The sequence below is a fragment of the Crinia signifera genome, chromosome 2 (genome assembly GCF_055691185.1).
Source record: "Crinia signifera chromosome 2, ASM5569118v1, whole genome shotgun sequence".
Lineage (NCBI taxonomy): Eukaryota > Metazoa > Chordata > Amphibia > Anura > Myobatrachidae > Crinia > Crinia signifera.
Window position 1 is genome coordinate 242,631,127 of NC_139218.1, and position 16,711 is coordinate 242,647,837.

General features: G+C 42.8%; 1 protein-coding gene across 2 annotated transcripts in view; it reads left to right on the top strand.

Moving 5' to 3' along the window:
* The window catches only part of MYBBP1A (MYB binding protein 1a), a 62,241-nt gene extending 45,937 nt beyond the window's left edge, over positions 1-16,304 (top strand). For both annotated transcript variants that reach the window (XM_083174128.1, XM_083174127.1), the window contains exons 23-27: positions 1,986-2,054; positions 6,288-6,401; positions 7,165-7,266; positions 12,174-12,292; positions 15,037-16,304. In XM_083174128.1, coding sequence (XP_083030254.1) covers positions 1,986-2,054; positions 6,288-6,401; positions 7,165-7,266; positions 12,174-12,292; positions 15,037-15,418 — 786 coding nt within the window. In that variant the 3' untranslated portion in view covers positions 15,419-16,304. The remainder of the gene's footprint in view (positions 1-1,985; positions 2,055-6,287; positions 6,402-7,164; positions 7,267-12,173; positions 12,293-15,036) is intronic.
* Positions 16,305-16,711: the final 407 nt, after the last annotated feature.

Here is a 16,711-nt window from a genome sequence, read left to right on the forward strand (position 1 = left end):
AATTGCTGACTTTATGTTGCCATGGAACTTGAATTTTGCTGATTTTCCAGAAAGCACTGGGCTATGAAGACACCTATTTTTGTGGCCAACTTGCAGTCTCCAAGTAGCCCAGTGAGGTCACTAAGGGCCAGATGTATCAAGCTTCAAAAGTGATAAAATGGAGAGTGATAAACAGCAAGCAAATCAGCTCCTACCTGCCATGTCACAGGCTGGGTTTGAAAAATAACAGGGAGGAGCTGATTGGCTGGCTGTTTATCACTCTCCACTTTATCACTTTTTGAAGCTTTATACATCTGGCCCTAACACACTGCATCCGCTTTGGTTATGTTTAGTTTCCTGTTTTGCTTCTCGCAACCACTTTGAATGGAGTATTTCTTAGTCCTTCAATTGAGGGAGTATAAAACATGATATACAGTAGTGGGTACAGAAAAGGAGTGCATGCGCTTTAAATCTGAATATCTTGTTCGTGCTCCTGGGCACCTGGTTCCCCAATATCTCAAAACCCCTTTTTCGAAGTTGGTGAGTTCCCCCAATATGGTGTGGAACTTTGGATGAGCAGTTGTGTAGGCCAGCCACCTTGGTAGTCTGTGCATACTTTCACCAGATTCTGCAAGATTCACACAGTTGCATACAGGTATGTCCATTTTTTAAGGCGTTTCTTCACTCTCCTTTTACTGAACATTCTCTCCCAGAGAAGTGTCTTTACAATATCCCTAACATTTTTACAGTGTTCTCTAAAAGTAAGGATTTTTTTTAAGGTAAATCCTTTACACTCATTGGTGACACTGGGACTCATTCCTCTTTGGTTGTGTTATGTTCTTGTTTTAGAAGGACATTGTTCCCTTTTTTGTGCTATTTTTTCCTTTTGAAATCCCTCACGCCATTATATTTGCCGCATTCTATGTTCTCTAGAGCTTAGAGGGTAGTCTTCTATTGCCCCAGGTATTTTTTCCCTTGTACTATATCGGGAACCACGATCTGGTTATTCCTGTTTCTTGGCAGTGAAGTAAAGTAATAGAGGGGAGGAGCTTAGATGTATTTATTGTTTTGCCGTGCTTCATCTCTACTTTGCTTTCACAAGCAAGGTCTTTGTCCTCAGAGAAAAGGCTTTTATCAGTGAGAGGATTTAACAAAAACATGTCTTGCAACAGACATCCATCTAATAACCTAGCAATAGAAAATGTAGATAACTGCTGTGATCCCAGACATAGGGGGGTATTCAATGTGTCGCCGCTATTTCCGACGGGGAAATAGCGGCGGCTCCCTATTCAATGCTGTCTTTAGCGACAGCATTGAAGCGGGATCACGGCAGAACGGGCCCAACTTTAGAAGCTGTCGGGCCTGTTCTGCCGATAACGGCCGTGGATTGTCGTGATCCCGGCCGCTTTCGCGGCCACGCCCCCTTTGCGCCGATCGGCATGGGGGACATTGAATCCCGCCTGTCGTTCAGCAGTCGGGCTGACCGCAAACGGGCCAGGATCACGGCTGTCGGCAGGGATCGACAGCCGTGATCCTAGATTGAATAGGAGCACAAATACACCATAGTGATGTAATATACTTTAACCATGCTTGGTGGAATGTTAGCTAGCACTCTTTATCTGCCCAACGTCACTAGTATTGCATACTACAGAAGGAGCCGCGATCATCTGAGCGGCTCCCGGCGCGTTGATCGCCATCCGCCACATGGGGCACTCTCATGTCGGAGATGCTTGCATGCCCCATTCTCGGCAATGGACGCGTGAACGTGGGAGACGCTCACACGTCCACATCCGCTTGCTCGCCATCCACCAGATACCAGCGGATTACGTGCTGGCAGCACCGAAGAGGACTACCCCATCTGTACATAATACATCTCTTGCTTAAAGTGTTTAAAGGGGAAATCATGCCATTACATTTAAAATGTTGCATTTTTGTGATATTGCTGCAGGTAAACTCCCTGCGAGCATGAATACAGCTTACGGTTCTCTTGTTTGTTTTTGTAACAGATGATCTGCAAACCTCTTCTGGGTATTATAATGAAATCGATTAAAGATGGCGCCCGGCAGCACCAGCAGGTATGTGTAGTGGTAGTGATAAGAAGTCTTGTCCAGTATACAGTGGTAACAGCTTGGTGAAAGTTTCAGTCCTCGATACATTCCAGAAGCACCCGTTAGAAGGAAGATCAATTAACCCTTTGAGTGCCAACATCTCTGAGAGATGTTCAAAATATCTACCAAAAATGCCAGCGTCGCTCACATTTGGTTCTATGAATGTTGCAGCTTATGCCTGATTAGTGCATTCCTGGCAATAACTGGGCTGCAGTAGTAATCAGGCAATAATGCTTAGTACATGGCAAGGAAGCTGGCGGAAGCACAGTGCTCCACTCCAGCCAAGCTCTGAACAGCTGCTATATCTGTATGCAGAATACTGCTAATTGAAATTGATGCTCATTGGAGGGAAAATGTTAAATATGGCAAACTCTGCTGGCAGCACCTGTACACACAGATACACATAGATATACTCATATGCACACTTCAGTCAATGCCAGCATCGGACTCTGAGGTAAATCGGAAAGTAGCTCTATGTTTTACATTTAGATTAAGTGAACTTGTTACAAATTAATGAACTGTTCATTTTTTGTAGTCTATTAACTCATTACTATTCTGCCGTCATTGGTATTTGTGTAGTCTGCTGTGTATATATCCAGATTAATCAGAATAAAAATGTTTTAGATGATACCTTTATAATGCCGCAGACCATAACACTTGTGCCTGCTGCAGCAGTCCTGTGGTGAACAGAGTGAGCAGCTCCATCATGTGGTCGCTTAGAATGGCCTCTGTATGGTGTTTTTAAATTAATAAAGGTGTATTGACAATAGCCAAATGCAGCGGCATTACTATAACACTGGCAGGGGATTTCTGGGGAATCCCACCCTCTGTCACTGCCCCATGTCCTGCTCATTGTCAGGAGTGCACTACAGTTACACTGCTGTGCTCAGCAGCCCCTTTATGCTCCAGGCTATCTCTGCAATACCACTGCAGAGATACCTCTGTGTGGCTACTGCTATTACCATTGTGTTTAACCCATACATAGCCACTGGTTACCACTGTTATCATGTACGATATTGTACAACATCATGGAGAATGGAGTGGTTCTGTGCCATGGCTCAGCAGAACAGATTGGCATTCTCTGTGTGCAAATAAGATAAGAAGGTGAATATATTAGATTACTTCTCTCATGTTTCCAGTAGTGGGAGCTGTTAGGCAATTCATTTCCTTTCTACATAGGTTACCCAGAAATATTAGTATGTTTCTATGCAGTAGATACCGAGAGCACACCGACATATTCATAGCTAAAGCAGCTGGATGGGATGATTGACCAATCACTGCATTGTTTAAAAGAGATTTACATGAAAAGGAGAGTTGCACAGGCAAACAAATCCACCATAGATTATAATTTTAATCTTTCCAACTTTTCAAACAGGCCGTTAAGCGGCATTACACTCCCCCCTAATACAGGAATGTCCAAACTGTGGCCCTCCAGCTGTTGTGAAACTACACATCCCATCATGCATTACCATAGATTTAGCATTCCCTATTAGCAAAACTGTGGCAAGGCATGATGGGACTTGTATTTTTGCAACAGCTAGAAGACCATATTTTTGACATGCCTACCCTAGTAGGTGTATTTATCAATTAACTGTTTCTTTTATATATTGCAGCATATTCCATTGCGCTTTACAATAGGGGGCAGTGATACAACAAACTGGGTATTTACAGATAGTCAAAAGGTATGAGCAGGGCCCTCATACCTCTGACGGTCTGTAAATACCCAGTTTGTTGTTTTACTGTCTCCTATTATAAAGCGCAAACGAATATGCTGCAATATATAAAAAAACTTAATAAATAAATAGGAATAGTTTTTTTCCATCTGACATTTTAAGATTACATTTATAATTGTGGTGTTTAACATGTCTTACTATTGGATTCTATATTGGATTCTGATGTTTTTATCGTGTCAATAAACAATTGAATTGATTGAATTAAATGAAGTATGTGTTAAGAAGTTATCCGGCAGTTTCTGGCACTCTCTCCTGATCTCCTGTTGCTACGGACAGTTGCTTTCTTTTCTTTTCTGTTTGTTTTGGGTTTTTTAAGTTGGAAATAGAATCTCGCTGTGCTCTAGTGTGAAGAATGGGCTGTGATTGGCAATTAGTCAAGATCAGGGAGAAAACCATAAAGATACCTACACCTAATCCAGTCACCTTCATAAGTGGTCCAATTGGCCATTATTTTTGTGGTCTTTGTATTTATAGCCAGCAGTTTGACTGGACTCTTTGCTGTGGGATTCTGCTGTGGAATTGATACAGTATATTAATGTATTAGCATTAGACCGAAGCCCAGGCTGCAGAAGATATTCACATGAACTGCATGGTGTTATTCTGAGGGATTCCTGAACACCAGCAATGTCAGTCGTCGAGATTAATTTGTTAGTGACACACTTATGATGACTTAATGTCACATTGGGCTGAAGGATTATTTTTCCCTTTATGATAATAAATTGTATATTCAAATGCAATTCTGATATATTAGTGGTTGTTCAAATTGAAACAATCAATAACTGCATGTGTCTGCATGTCTCCCCTATCTTGTTACAAATGGGGGATTTGTGTCCTGTTTTGTTGAAAGTGAGACTAAAAGCTGTAACAAGACAGTAGAGAACACCTCGCAACAGCACGGGAAAATTCTTATCCGACAATAAGACTGTTCTTGTAAAGTAATGCAATACTTTATACCACCACTGTACGCATCCCACAGAGATATGCATATGTAGTACTCATGACATGGGGCACTGAGTGTGCAGTCACTGGGTAGACAATGGGCGGTATTCAATGTGAATACCGGTGAGGTGCAGCGAATCCTGTTTAGGATTCGCTGCACATTCGCCACGTTGCGGAGCCTCGCCGGCTCCGGTATTCAACGAGTCAGGGGCTCGCTGCCCCTGACCGGCGAATTTGAGCTCCTGCGGCGAACGCCGCAGGGATCCTGAGGACGGTGGCAGGCAGAGAGATGGAAGTCTCTCTGCCCCAGAGCGTATGTGGGGGGAGGTGGGCTCCCCGGGTGCCAGGCAGCACAGGCTGCCCCCCGGGGGTGCCAGTAGGGGACGGGTATATTCACTACACACGATCGTGCATATGTAACGATCGGGTGCAGTGAATATATGAATATCTAATGAGCGGCTCGGCTCTGGCGCCCCCTGCTGGCTGCTGTGTAAAAAAATAAAAATATATTTTTTAAAATTTTATATATATTCTTACAGCACATGAATAAAAATAGCATGCCCCTCCTCAGAATAAAATTCCTGATTTTTTTACACCAAATGTAAAAAACAAAACACTTTATTTTAAAAGTTCACATTCCACTTCACCATAAAAAGATAGCGATTGCTACTCGGTGAATCATGGCGAAAAAAACCTTCAAATGTATTCACCATCTGGTCATTGAATAGGGTGATTCACCGTTTTAGTCAAAAATTCGCCAAACTGCACAAATTCGCCATAAAAACATGGCGAATCAGGCTCATTGAATACGGCCCAATGTCCAAGTCCAACACGAACAGTCGTCGGTGACAAGGTAGACACCTTGAAATGGTCGACATACCCAAGGTCAATATTGACAAAAAGGCCAACACAAGCTTATGGTAGGCACTATTTTCACCATTTTTGTGGTTTTTCATGCTGTACTATCCAAGTGGAGGGGACCCGGTACACTTCTATAGTGTCCATGTCAACATAGACACCAAAAAAAAGTGAAAAGATAATTTCAACCTTATATATGTCGACCATAAGCTTGTGTTGACCTTGGTTAGGTTGACCATATCAAGGTGTCTACCTCATCACTATCGACCATTAGTGGTCAACTTAGACATTGTCTACCATTTAGACTGTAACGGGAGCACTGAGACTGGGGAGTATTCATGGATCTTAGTTTCTGTATAAATAATATTTTTGATAATAACACTCATTCTGTTGATAAATGTTGTATTTTTTAAATTTAATTTAGAGGGGAAAAAAGGGTAACTGACCAAATGAATCATATGACCGTTGTTTGGTTTCCGAGGTCTGAAATAAGCCAAAAGGTCTTCATGTAGCTACATTTATCATTTAATTTGACCTCAATTCTATAGGTTGCTTAATTTTTACAAGTATATCAAGTATACAAGTTACCACAGCAACATAGTCTTCCTTTAGTGTGAGCAAATGTTTGGCTTGGTGCAAAAAACATGATCTCATTTCTGTCTCACCTCAGGCACAAGCATGCACTCTTCTTCTGAGAGCTCTGCAGACCCCCAGCCTGAAGCAGACCCTTTCTCCATCAGAGTGGAAAGAGCTGATCACAGAAGGCATGAGTCAGGTTGCAGAGGTAAGTCCATTTGATGACGGTCACGTTAGTCAGTCGGGAAGCTCCGTCAGTAGGCGGCACTTGGCAATCCGATCGACAGACCCCCACTGAATGAGTGCGGCTCCTTCTGTATGTCTATTTCTATGTCCAGGAATGGTCTCCTTTCTCCTGCTAATGCAGCTCTCTCAAAGGTTCTTGCGCTAAGGACAGGAAAGGAAGCAGACAAAACATTCCTGCCTCCCCCATCCTGGTTATGCCGGAAATTCTTATCCTTCCATTTGGTTTTGTTTATTTTACCGATGCCCCTGGCCTCCTCTGGTAGATGGTGGTTTAGTGAGTTGTGGGGGAAAACCAACACAGAGTATCAGGCAGTTTTACAATAAAGGAAGGATTCTGAAATATCTTTTTGTTGAATATTTTAAGTGAAATATGACCCCAAAGGGTAACTCTTCTGTATTCTTATGCCCTGGCCGTGGGTGCCCTCACTTCTGCCTTTTTGAGGGACAAACCCTTTGATTAGCAGGTTTCTCTTGGAATGGGTAGAATTATCTAATGTTGATAAACTCCGTTATAGGACTTCTGGTATAGCAAAAACTTTACAAAAATAGAAGCTGCAGTAAATGGTTCTTTTGAAAAACGAGGAAGTAATTTTACATCTGGTGAATTTACTTGATTGTACACCGTTTTATACTATATGTCGAATTAGCTCCAATTGTTTCACATTGTCTTACTGAGCCTTACCTTCTCTGCAGTCTAACTATGGATTTGTACTTTTGTTTTGCAGACACTGCAGAACATGGGTGAGATTAAAGTGAAAGTTGACCAAGAAAAAGTAATAAAGTGCTTTGAGCTACTGAACTTTCTAATTAAAACCGTAAATCAACAGGTATGTATTAAACTGAGAAAATTTTGAATAATGGTATTCATGGCCTCCGTGTTTCTAGGAACCTGTGTTTGAGTTGTTTGTGAAGTATTTTGATAATTGGCATGTATTATGGTGAAAGATGTGCAGATCCGGATTTACATGGATCTCAAAACAGGATCTTATTGGCTATATGCTGTCACATGTTTGTGATAGCCAATAAGATCCCGTATTGCGATCCGGGTAAATCTGGATCTGCACATCTCTAATTATGGTTGAGCCTAAAGGTGCGTGGCAGTTCTCCTGAATCCTGTAAAGCACATGGCTGCAAGGGAAATGTTTTCAGATCACAGTGGAGGAATACAATTATTTGTAGATTTCTGTGGAAGAAAATACGGTGAATAGAGCTGGTGGAAGTACAAGTACAATGTTGCGTATATGCTTGTGGCCAACTGCTGAGATGATTTAGCAAACTCGCTATCCAGATGTGATGCTGTAGTTACTGCTGTGTGGTCTTCACATGGTCTCCAACAGCAGTCAGTCATCATACTGTATTTATAGCAGCCACAGATTACTAGACTATCCAGCAGTACACATAGCATAAATACAGTGTCTATGGTTGGGTACACACAGTTATATCATTGGTCCAGTGTGTACACCTGATGTATCTGTGTACTATGACATTCAGATATAACGTCTGCTGTGCAGCACGGAAGCTACAGATATAGCATTACATAGTAGATAAAGCTGAATAAAAACTTGCGTCCATCTACATGTACATTGGGGCAGTACGAATGGTTAGCATTACTGCCTCAGAGCACTAAGGTCATAGGTTCGATTCCCACCACCACCATGCTTGTATATTCTCCCGGTGCTTGCGTGGGTTTCCTCCGGGTACTCCGGTTTCCTACCACAACCCAAAAATATACTGGTAGGCTAATTGGCTCCAAACAAAATTAACCCTAGAATGTCTGTGTGTGCATGTACATGTGGTAGGGAATCTGGATTGTAAGTTCCACTGGGGCAGGAACTGATGTAAATGTTCAAATATTTTGTGTAAAGCGCTGCGGAATATGTGTGCCTATATAAGAAACTGTTAACAAATAAATAAATACATTTACATGTGTGTATAAACACCAGACCAAACAATATATTGTTTGCATGAGCCACTGAAATGATGTCCGAAGTGGCAGGCATTTTCACATGGAGTCTGCTGGCTAAACATATTGGGCTGATAATAGTTAAGTATGTACTCACCACAAAATTTGCATATAAACCTTGGCATTCATCAGGGTAGGGTAAAAGTGGCCATAGACTAGGGTAATTTATCTGAGGTTTGAAATTGCATCAGATTTTGCTTATTTCGCAGAAGATATATTGCATGCAATTTATCTACTGCATACACTTGTACCATACAATGTATCTGATGGGCTGTATTACAGGGTGCTAGCCTAAATATAAATATATATATATATATATATATATATATATATATATATATATATATATATATATATATATATATATATATATATATATATATATATATATATATATATATATATAGCTATGTAGAAAAGTCTAATAGCTACCCTGCCTATGGGCTGACCTGCACGATTATCAAAGAGACGCTCATGGTACACTGCGCATGCGTGAGCCATCTGTGTGACCAAATCCAGAGATGGCTAGCCATCACTGGCCATTCGCAAGATGACGGACAGCCGGTGGCCATTTCTGGACAGCATGCCGGCGGTTTCTGGATTGAGACTGGGCATGGAGCCCATTACACATGACGCCACTCACTGTAATACCCATTACACAACACCACATCCTGTCATGCAAATTACATATAATGCCACATAAGTGACACTTACCAACATGCTCATTGCTAGGAGTTTCTTTCTCAATGCCAGGGGCTTCATGCTCAATGCCAGGGGCTTGATGCCATTGCGGATTACATGCTTGTTGCTATGGGGGAATTACATGCTCTGCCAAGAGGGAGTGAAGCTAGTGGTGACAGCCGCCAGCCCGCAGTGGAAGCGGTGTGACAGCCAGGCAGAGAGCGGTGGGCTGCCTGGCTGTCTTCATATTGGGTCTGCGGCTATTTGAAATCTCATGCCGGGTCAACAGCCAACCAGTTCGCTCGCGACCCAGCATGAAATTCAAGTAGCCACAGACCCCCTCTGAAGACCGCCATGCATCCCCCTGCTTTCTGCCCGGCTGTCACACCCCTTCCACTCCATCAGGTGAACTGGCCTGCAAAAGCGGTTGCATGAACGGAGTTTAAAAAATAGAAATAAGGGACCTGCAGTTCTGGGGACTACACTGCAGGCAGGAGAGGGACAGGGGGCAGAGCTTGTGAGTATTCCCATGTGAGGACGGAGGAGTTTTCAGCTACTAGTGTATCTCCTCCGTCTCCTGATGCTGCTGGGGCCGGGAGGAGAGAAAATGGAGGAGGCTTCATCTCATCCTGTATCCTCCGTCCCCTGCTGCTCGGGGTGGGAGGAGCCTGGGAGAGGAACCCGTGTTATGAGTCGCAGGGTGAAGAACACCGCTGACAGAGTACCCGGCGACGGAGATGGATTTCTCCTGCTGCCAGGGCGACCTAGGAGGTGCACTGCGCACGGGAACGCCAATTGCATCGCACCTCTTGTCATGTATATGCGATTTATCACAGAAATTGCATGTAAATTACCCAAATTGCATGTAAATCGCCCTAGTATATGGGGGCCTTTAGTCTCCAGCGAATTAATTCACATTAATATGGTATACACCTTAGGTCAGTGATGGCTAACCTTGACACTCCAGCTGCTGTTAAACTACATGTCCCAGCATGCTCTACTACAGGTTTGCTATTTGGCCATGCTAAAAATGGCATACTGGTATGTGTAGTTCAACAACAGCTGGAGTGTCAAGATTAGCAATCACTGCCCTAGGTGCACACTTTCAGGTAAAATAGACATAGCTTTCTTAATTGATTGTTGCCCTGCTTATATAGGGCTTTGACGATAAATTCATTTTTTGTAGAACCTACCGTATGAATTACCGATGTTAAAAAGACCTATTCTCCTTTTGGCATTGAGAATAAATTCAAGTAGAAACTAGATTACTACTAATATAGTGGTCGGGCTTCTACCTGGGAATCGAAGCGTTGTCTATGTAAAAATCTTGAAATTGGATCCATAGCATCAGGTGATGCACACTCCTGCAGGTCTTTGTTATCAAAGTAGGAGAGAACACCTCATTTTAACAAGCATATAATCTTTGGGTTATGGTTCAGCCATTTATCCCTCATTTATTTGTTTCAAAACACTTTGGGTAATCTTACTGGATTAAGAAGAAAAGGTCATTGTAATAATACAAGCATGATGATTGTGCAGTCCTGTGGGGACTTCTGTTTTGCAGCAGCTGATTCTTTGGGTATTATCTTGTAACTTCAACAACAGTACTTTAATTTGGGTCACACCGGGCCACCCCCTCCTGTTGGCTGGGATGAAGCTTCCGATGACCTAGTATGATGGCTGTTAGTGAAGGGACCATATATAGGTAATAGATTAAAGAGGTACTCCTAGAAACATACTTTTCTAGGTATACTTTCAGACTATAGAACATGTGCAAAATATATTTTGGGACATATTTAATTAGCCGCAGGCATTTAGCTCTCGGGTTGAAACCCAGAAACCATTCAGTTACTACATGTGTTAAGTTAACACTGATTTTTGCTCAAATTTCAGGAGGTTGTGGACAAATATCTATTGCACCCTTTAGGCATACTGTGCAAGGTTTCTGCATAGTTCCAGGCCCTTAGCCAGGAATCTATGCCTTATTACATGTTATGCTGCAGGACAAAGGGCTTATAGGGTGTTATAATTGAGTAACTCGAGGCACATAACACAGGAGCTTTAAGTCTGTGGCAATTACCATGGCTATAGAATATGCCGTCTGTAAATACATAGAACAACAAAACCATTGCTTCTTTTGCAGCAAGGCTGAGCGACACTGCAGGTTGGGCTGGAGTCTGGCACTTAAATACTGCACCCCCATCATGCCAGTCTTTAGGTGCTTCATGTATTCAGCCATGTTTAATCGGCTGCTATGTAGCCCTTGTAATAGCTTGGTTTTATTTGTTTGTTTTTTGGATTCTTTATATATAGGGTCTGTGCGCTGTAGCTCCCTCCCCTGGAGTGCATGTGTGAGGCAGCCGCGAGTAAATGTTCTATTGAGTATTGGTGTCCTGAGTTGGACACACTGATGGACGTTTAGCTAGGCCTTTTTCCAGTTCAGGCAACAATTACTATTCTCCCGAAGGAGTACATTGTGGGTCGTCTTTGAATGCTACCGGAACTAATTTCTAGTTCACTCTTTCTGACAAAACCATGTGCACTGCAGGGGAGGCAGATGTAACATGTGCAGAGAGAATTAGATTTGGGTGAGTTATTTTGTTTCTGTGCAGGGTAAATACTGACTGCTTTATTTTACACTGCAATATAGATCTCACTTTGAAGTAAAACCCTACCCAAATCTAATTCTCTCTGCACAAGTAACATCTGCCCCCTACAGTGCACATGGTTTTGTCTATCTAAGAAGGATTTTGTCAGAAAGAGTGAACTAGAATAAGGCCCAAAGTCTCTGATGTGGCCATCGCTTGATGGTCCCTTTTATTTTGGGCTAGGAAAGTGATTTTTGGTTTTAGGTGTTCCTTAGACAGAACTTACCCATACTGAAGTGCTTCTGTGTTCTTTTCGGCCCCAATTATTAGTGTCCTGTGTCTAAGCCTGCTTAGAAGAAAGAGGTTTCAATGGTACATGAGCAAAAATTTAAAAAGTCACTTCCGGTAAATCCTTACAGTTTGCTGCAGTAATTCATAGCTTGATTTATTGTCTTTATTTCAGTACACTAGTCTTACCTAACTGAATGTGTTAATATTGCAGAAACTGGATATTAGTCTCACAGTGCTCCATCCACTACAAACACTGCATCAGAAAGAGGGATTTGGGAAGTCCCGGTTGGAAGACATGTACTGGAATGTGATGACATTACTAGGATTTATGTAAGTACACTCTCTGTGCTTTTAATCTGGCTAATTGTGAAATGCATGGAAAGATGGGCATGGCGGTTTGTGCTTTCAGACGAGAGCATTTACGTTCACCTATAGAGGACGTTAGTATTTGAGAAAATTGATCATCTTAATGTTGTTGAAGAATCCAACACAAAACGTTTCCAGCCACAATTGTGGAAGTGCATAGATCTTATGTTTTTTTTTTTTTTTATGTTTTGGTTTGCTATCTCCCTTTATATAAGGTAGACACAGCGGGCCAAATGTAATAGGGTGAGAGTTTCAGAAAGTGAGAAATTTTGGGAGAGTTTTCCCATGTTTTTTAAAGCAGCAATCAATTACCGTATTTTTCGGACCATAAGACGCACCTGACCATAAGACGCACCTAGTTTTTAGAGTAGGAAAACAGGAAAAAAAATATTCTGAACCAAATAGTGTAATAATTAAGATGAAGATTGCAATATAATTCTTCTGGTCAGCTTTTACGAACATGAATTTAGCAGGGGTTTTGAGTACTGAAAGTGGGGGTACTTGTTTCCTAGCACGGCCACACCGATTCAGATCGGGGTGGTCGTGTCGGAAAAATCGGGTCGATCGCATCGCATGCGATGCGATCGACGCGACCGACCGATTTTTGACCCGATTTTTTTCATTGAATCCAATGTAAATTGGGTCCCTGGGACCCAATTTTACATTGGATTCAATGAAAAAAATTCCCAACCCCCCCAAATTTAAGCGCGTTAACCCCAGGCCACGATAGACGCCAACCCGAAGCGTGGCGAGCGCAGCGAGCCCGCGAGGGGTGGCGGTACGCGTCCTCTGACCTTTTCATGCCCTACTATCCACGTCGGCGTGGAGTGAGAATAGAATAGTGTGGCGAGCGCAGCGAACCACCGAGCCCGAAGCGTGGCGAGCGGATACCTTCACAGGTAAACGCGTCCCTTCGCGGGCTTCACAGGTGTCCGCGTCGCCACGGACACCTGTGAAGCCCGCAAGGGGACGCGTATAACTGTGAAGGTATCCGCGTCCCCTCACGGGGCTCGCTGCGCTCGCCACGCTTCGGGCTCGGTGGCTCGCTGCGCTCGCCACACTATTCTATTCTCACTCCACGCCGACGTGGATAGTAGGGCATGAAAAGGTCGGAGGACGCGTACCGCCGCCCCTCGCGGGCTCGCTGCGCTCGCCACGCTTCGGGTTGGCGTCTATCGTGGGGTGAGGACGGGGACATCTATAATGTGAAATGGGTCATATTGGCCCATTTCACATTTTTTCACATTTTTACAGCATTTCAATGTTAAAAAATTTTTTAACATTGAAGCCTATGCAAAAATCGGGTGCATCGCGTCGCATCGCGTCGGGACCAATGTTAATGGTCCCGACCGACGCGATGCCCCCGATATTTTACCTTTCCCGACAAGATTTCAATGTTAAATTTTTTTTTAACATTGAAGTCTATGGAAATATCGGGGGCATCGCGTCGGTCGCGTCGGGACCAATGTTAATGGTCCCGACCGACGCGATGCCCCCGATATTGTCTCCTAGCCAGCTAAATGGAGCTGATTTCAAAAGAAATCGGGTCCATCGGGGGTAATCGTGTCCCTTAATTAAGGGACACGATTACTTAAGATTGTGGCCGTGCTAGGAAACAAGTACCAAAGTGGGTATATTAAAGGCAGGAACAACTGCACTCCACTTATCACTTCTAAGTGAAAACAAAGAAATTCATCAGTTATTTATGTACAAATCAAAGTGTGGGCTGAGTGACATTAACATTGCACTTTATAGAGCATACACATAGACACACACACACATAAGAGCCAGCGTACACACACACACACACACACACACACACACACACACACATACTGTAGATAGTATTGTAGACCCAGATCCAGTGGTTCCCCGCATCCAGGCTCTCCGTTAACGCTGCCCGCGGTGCACTCCTGTGGATGGAGGTGGGGGGTGGGGAGCAGGGGAGTCACATGGTGCCGGCTCTGCTGCTAGGCTCTGAGATGCGGGCGCTCTGCTGCCGCGCTCTCAGATGTCGGGCTCTGCTGCCGCGCTCTGAGATGACAGCAGCAGTATCCAGGACCCGGCGCTACCCGCACACTCTATCTGGGCTCTCCCACCCAGCGCAGTGGGAGCGCTGCCCCTTACGTAAGCTCCATGTAAGCTCCAGCTGTCTGCTTCACATGTCATATTCGGTCCATAAGACGCACATAGTTTTTCTCACACATTTTGGGGGAGAAAAAGTGCGTCTTATGGTCCGAAAAATACGGTACATGGCAAAATCAACCTGGTTTTGCAGTGTAATTGATTGCTGCTTTAAAAAACATGGGAAAACTTTCCCAAAATCTCTCACTTTCTGAAACTCTCACCCTATTACATTTGGCCCAGCATTTCTCCTCAGTGCAGTACAGCAGTTTAATTTTGGTACCTTCACATTCTATCATCAGAGTGATGAGACTGGGATAGGTCACTGTGCAGCCATGTGTATGCATGGGCATCGCAGCATGCTGCGTCTCGCACCTGACAATCGCCCATAGAATTTAATGATGTGCGCACCATCTATGCAAAGTCTGATCATTGCTACATTTGTACCTGGCTTTTGTGCATTCTCTCCCCTCATAACCATAAGAAACCTGGCCATTGTTTTCTTGATCCCTGAGAGTCTGTATTACACTTTTCCCTGCCTTGTAAAAAAAGAAAAACCTTCAATATTCTTTTTTTTATCTTAGACGTCCAAAGAAAGAAAAAACAAAAGCAGTGACCGATGTTGCCCCCACGACCGATAACGTATCAAAGAAAAAGAAAGGCTTTTTGCCAGAGAGCAAGAGACGCAAGAACCGGAAGAAGGCCGGAGCTGTGGAGGAGAACAAGCAGAGTGGTGCAGATGACAAAGCGGAGCATTCAGAGGGGCAGCAGCAGGTTAACAAATCTAAGAAAAAGAAGAAGAACAAGAGGAAGCCTGGACAGCAAGGAGGTGCAGCACAGGAGAGTTCAGTAGGAACACCAGCTAACAAGAAACACAAACCTAATGCAGAAGCAAAATTCAAGGCTGGCAAATCTGCAGCATCCGAGAGATCAAAAAAGAAACAAAAAAAGACCCAGGAAAGCTAGATGCGGCTGTGTTTTGGTGTCAATAATAAGCAGACTTGTTTTAAACAGATGTTGTGCGGTGTTTTGTTTTTGAAACACCGACTGTTGTTCCTTTTTATGCATCTTTCATTTCATTAAAACATAACTTTGGTAAACATTAGACACCAGAGATTAAACAAAGAATGTAGAGGTGTCCAGCATTTTGTGGTAATATATATTGTGCTGTTGAATGTAAAGCTATTACATTTACTAATATTTACATATATGCCAACATATTCTATTGCACATAACAATTTGGAACAAAGCCGGAAAAATAAAGTGGATAAGATACAGGTAAGCTATGACTCTGCTCTTAGTAAGGACATAGATATATTTTACTGCTGTTATCATAACGGAGTTTTCTATTTTCTAACTCTAGTTATATTTTTACATTAATAGAAATATGTCACTTGAAGTGGTACTGGTTAATATATTTAAGCCTCTTGCTGTTAAAGACAAGTGGGACTCATAATAAGTACTGCAAGGTTGAGAAAATACCCACTACCCCTTACTGGGATTACTGCGTTTTGGGAGCACATCAATTACAGCTTGGCATGTGCCACAATACAGGACAGAACCTGGAGCCATTTGAAGGTTTTATCATCTCCTATCCTAATAGTTTTCTTTCAGGAACTAAATTTTTTTTAAAAAGCTACAAATGTGTCATTATCCTGTATTTTTTCCTTACCATTGTCCACTTTGTGACCGTCTCTTATTTTAATGTTCCTCTGCGCATAAAAATAATGTGGATCACCTAGTGGTAATTAGAGGCTTGCACATTTACTTATCCTGAAGTCTCCAGTGTTGATGCTGTGTAATTATGTTGTGGTATTCATGCGCCAAATTAAATACACATTTGTTTTCTGAATTCTTATATTTTAAATTACTACATTCCGCAATTTCTCATTTGCTGGTTACTCATCCATGTGTTTTGAGCTGTTTAAAAATGATTACTATAAATATATCAATGTATAGGTTTTAAACATATTTTGAGAACATTGGGCCTAATTCAGATGTGATCACAAAGCTGCTTTTTAAACAAATTGACAAAACCATGCTGCACTGCAGGTGGGGCAGATGTAACATGTACAGAGTGAGTAGATTTCAGTTTAAACACACCTCACCCAAAACTTAAATTACACTGTAAGAATAAAGCAGCCAGTATTTACCCTGCACAGAAATGTACCCCTCCCAAATCTAACTCTCTGAACATGTTACAATTGCCCCATCTGCAGTGCAGCATGGTTTTGTCCATTTGCTAAGGAAAGCAGCTTT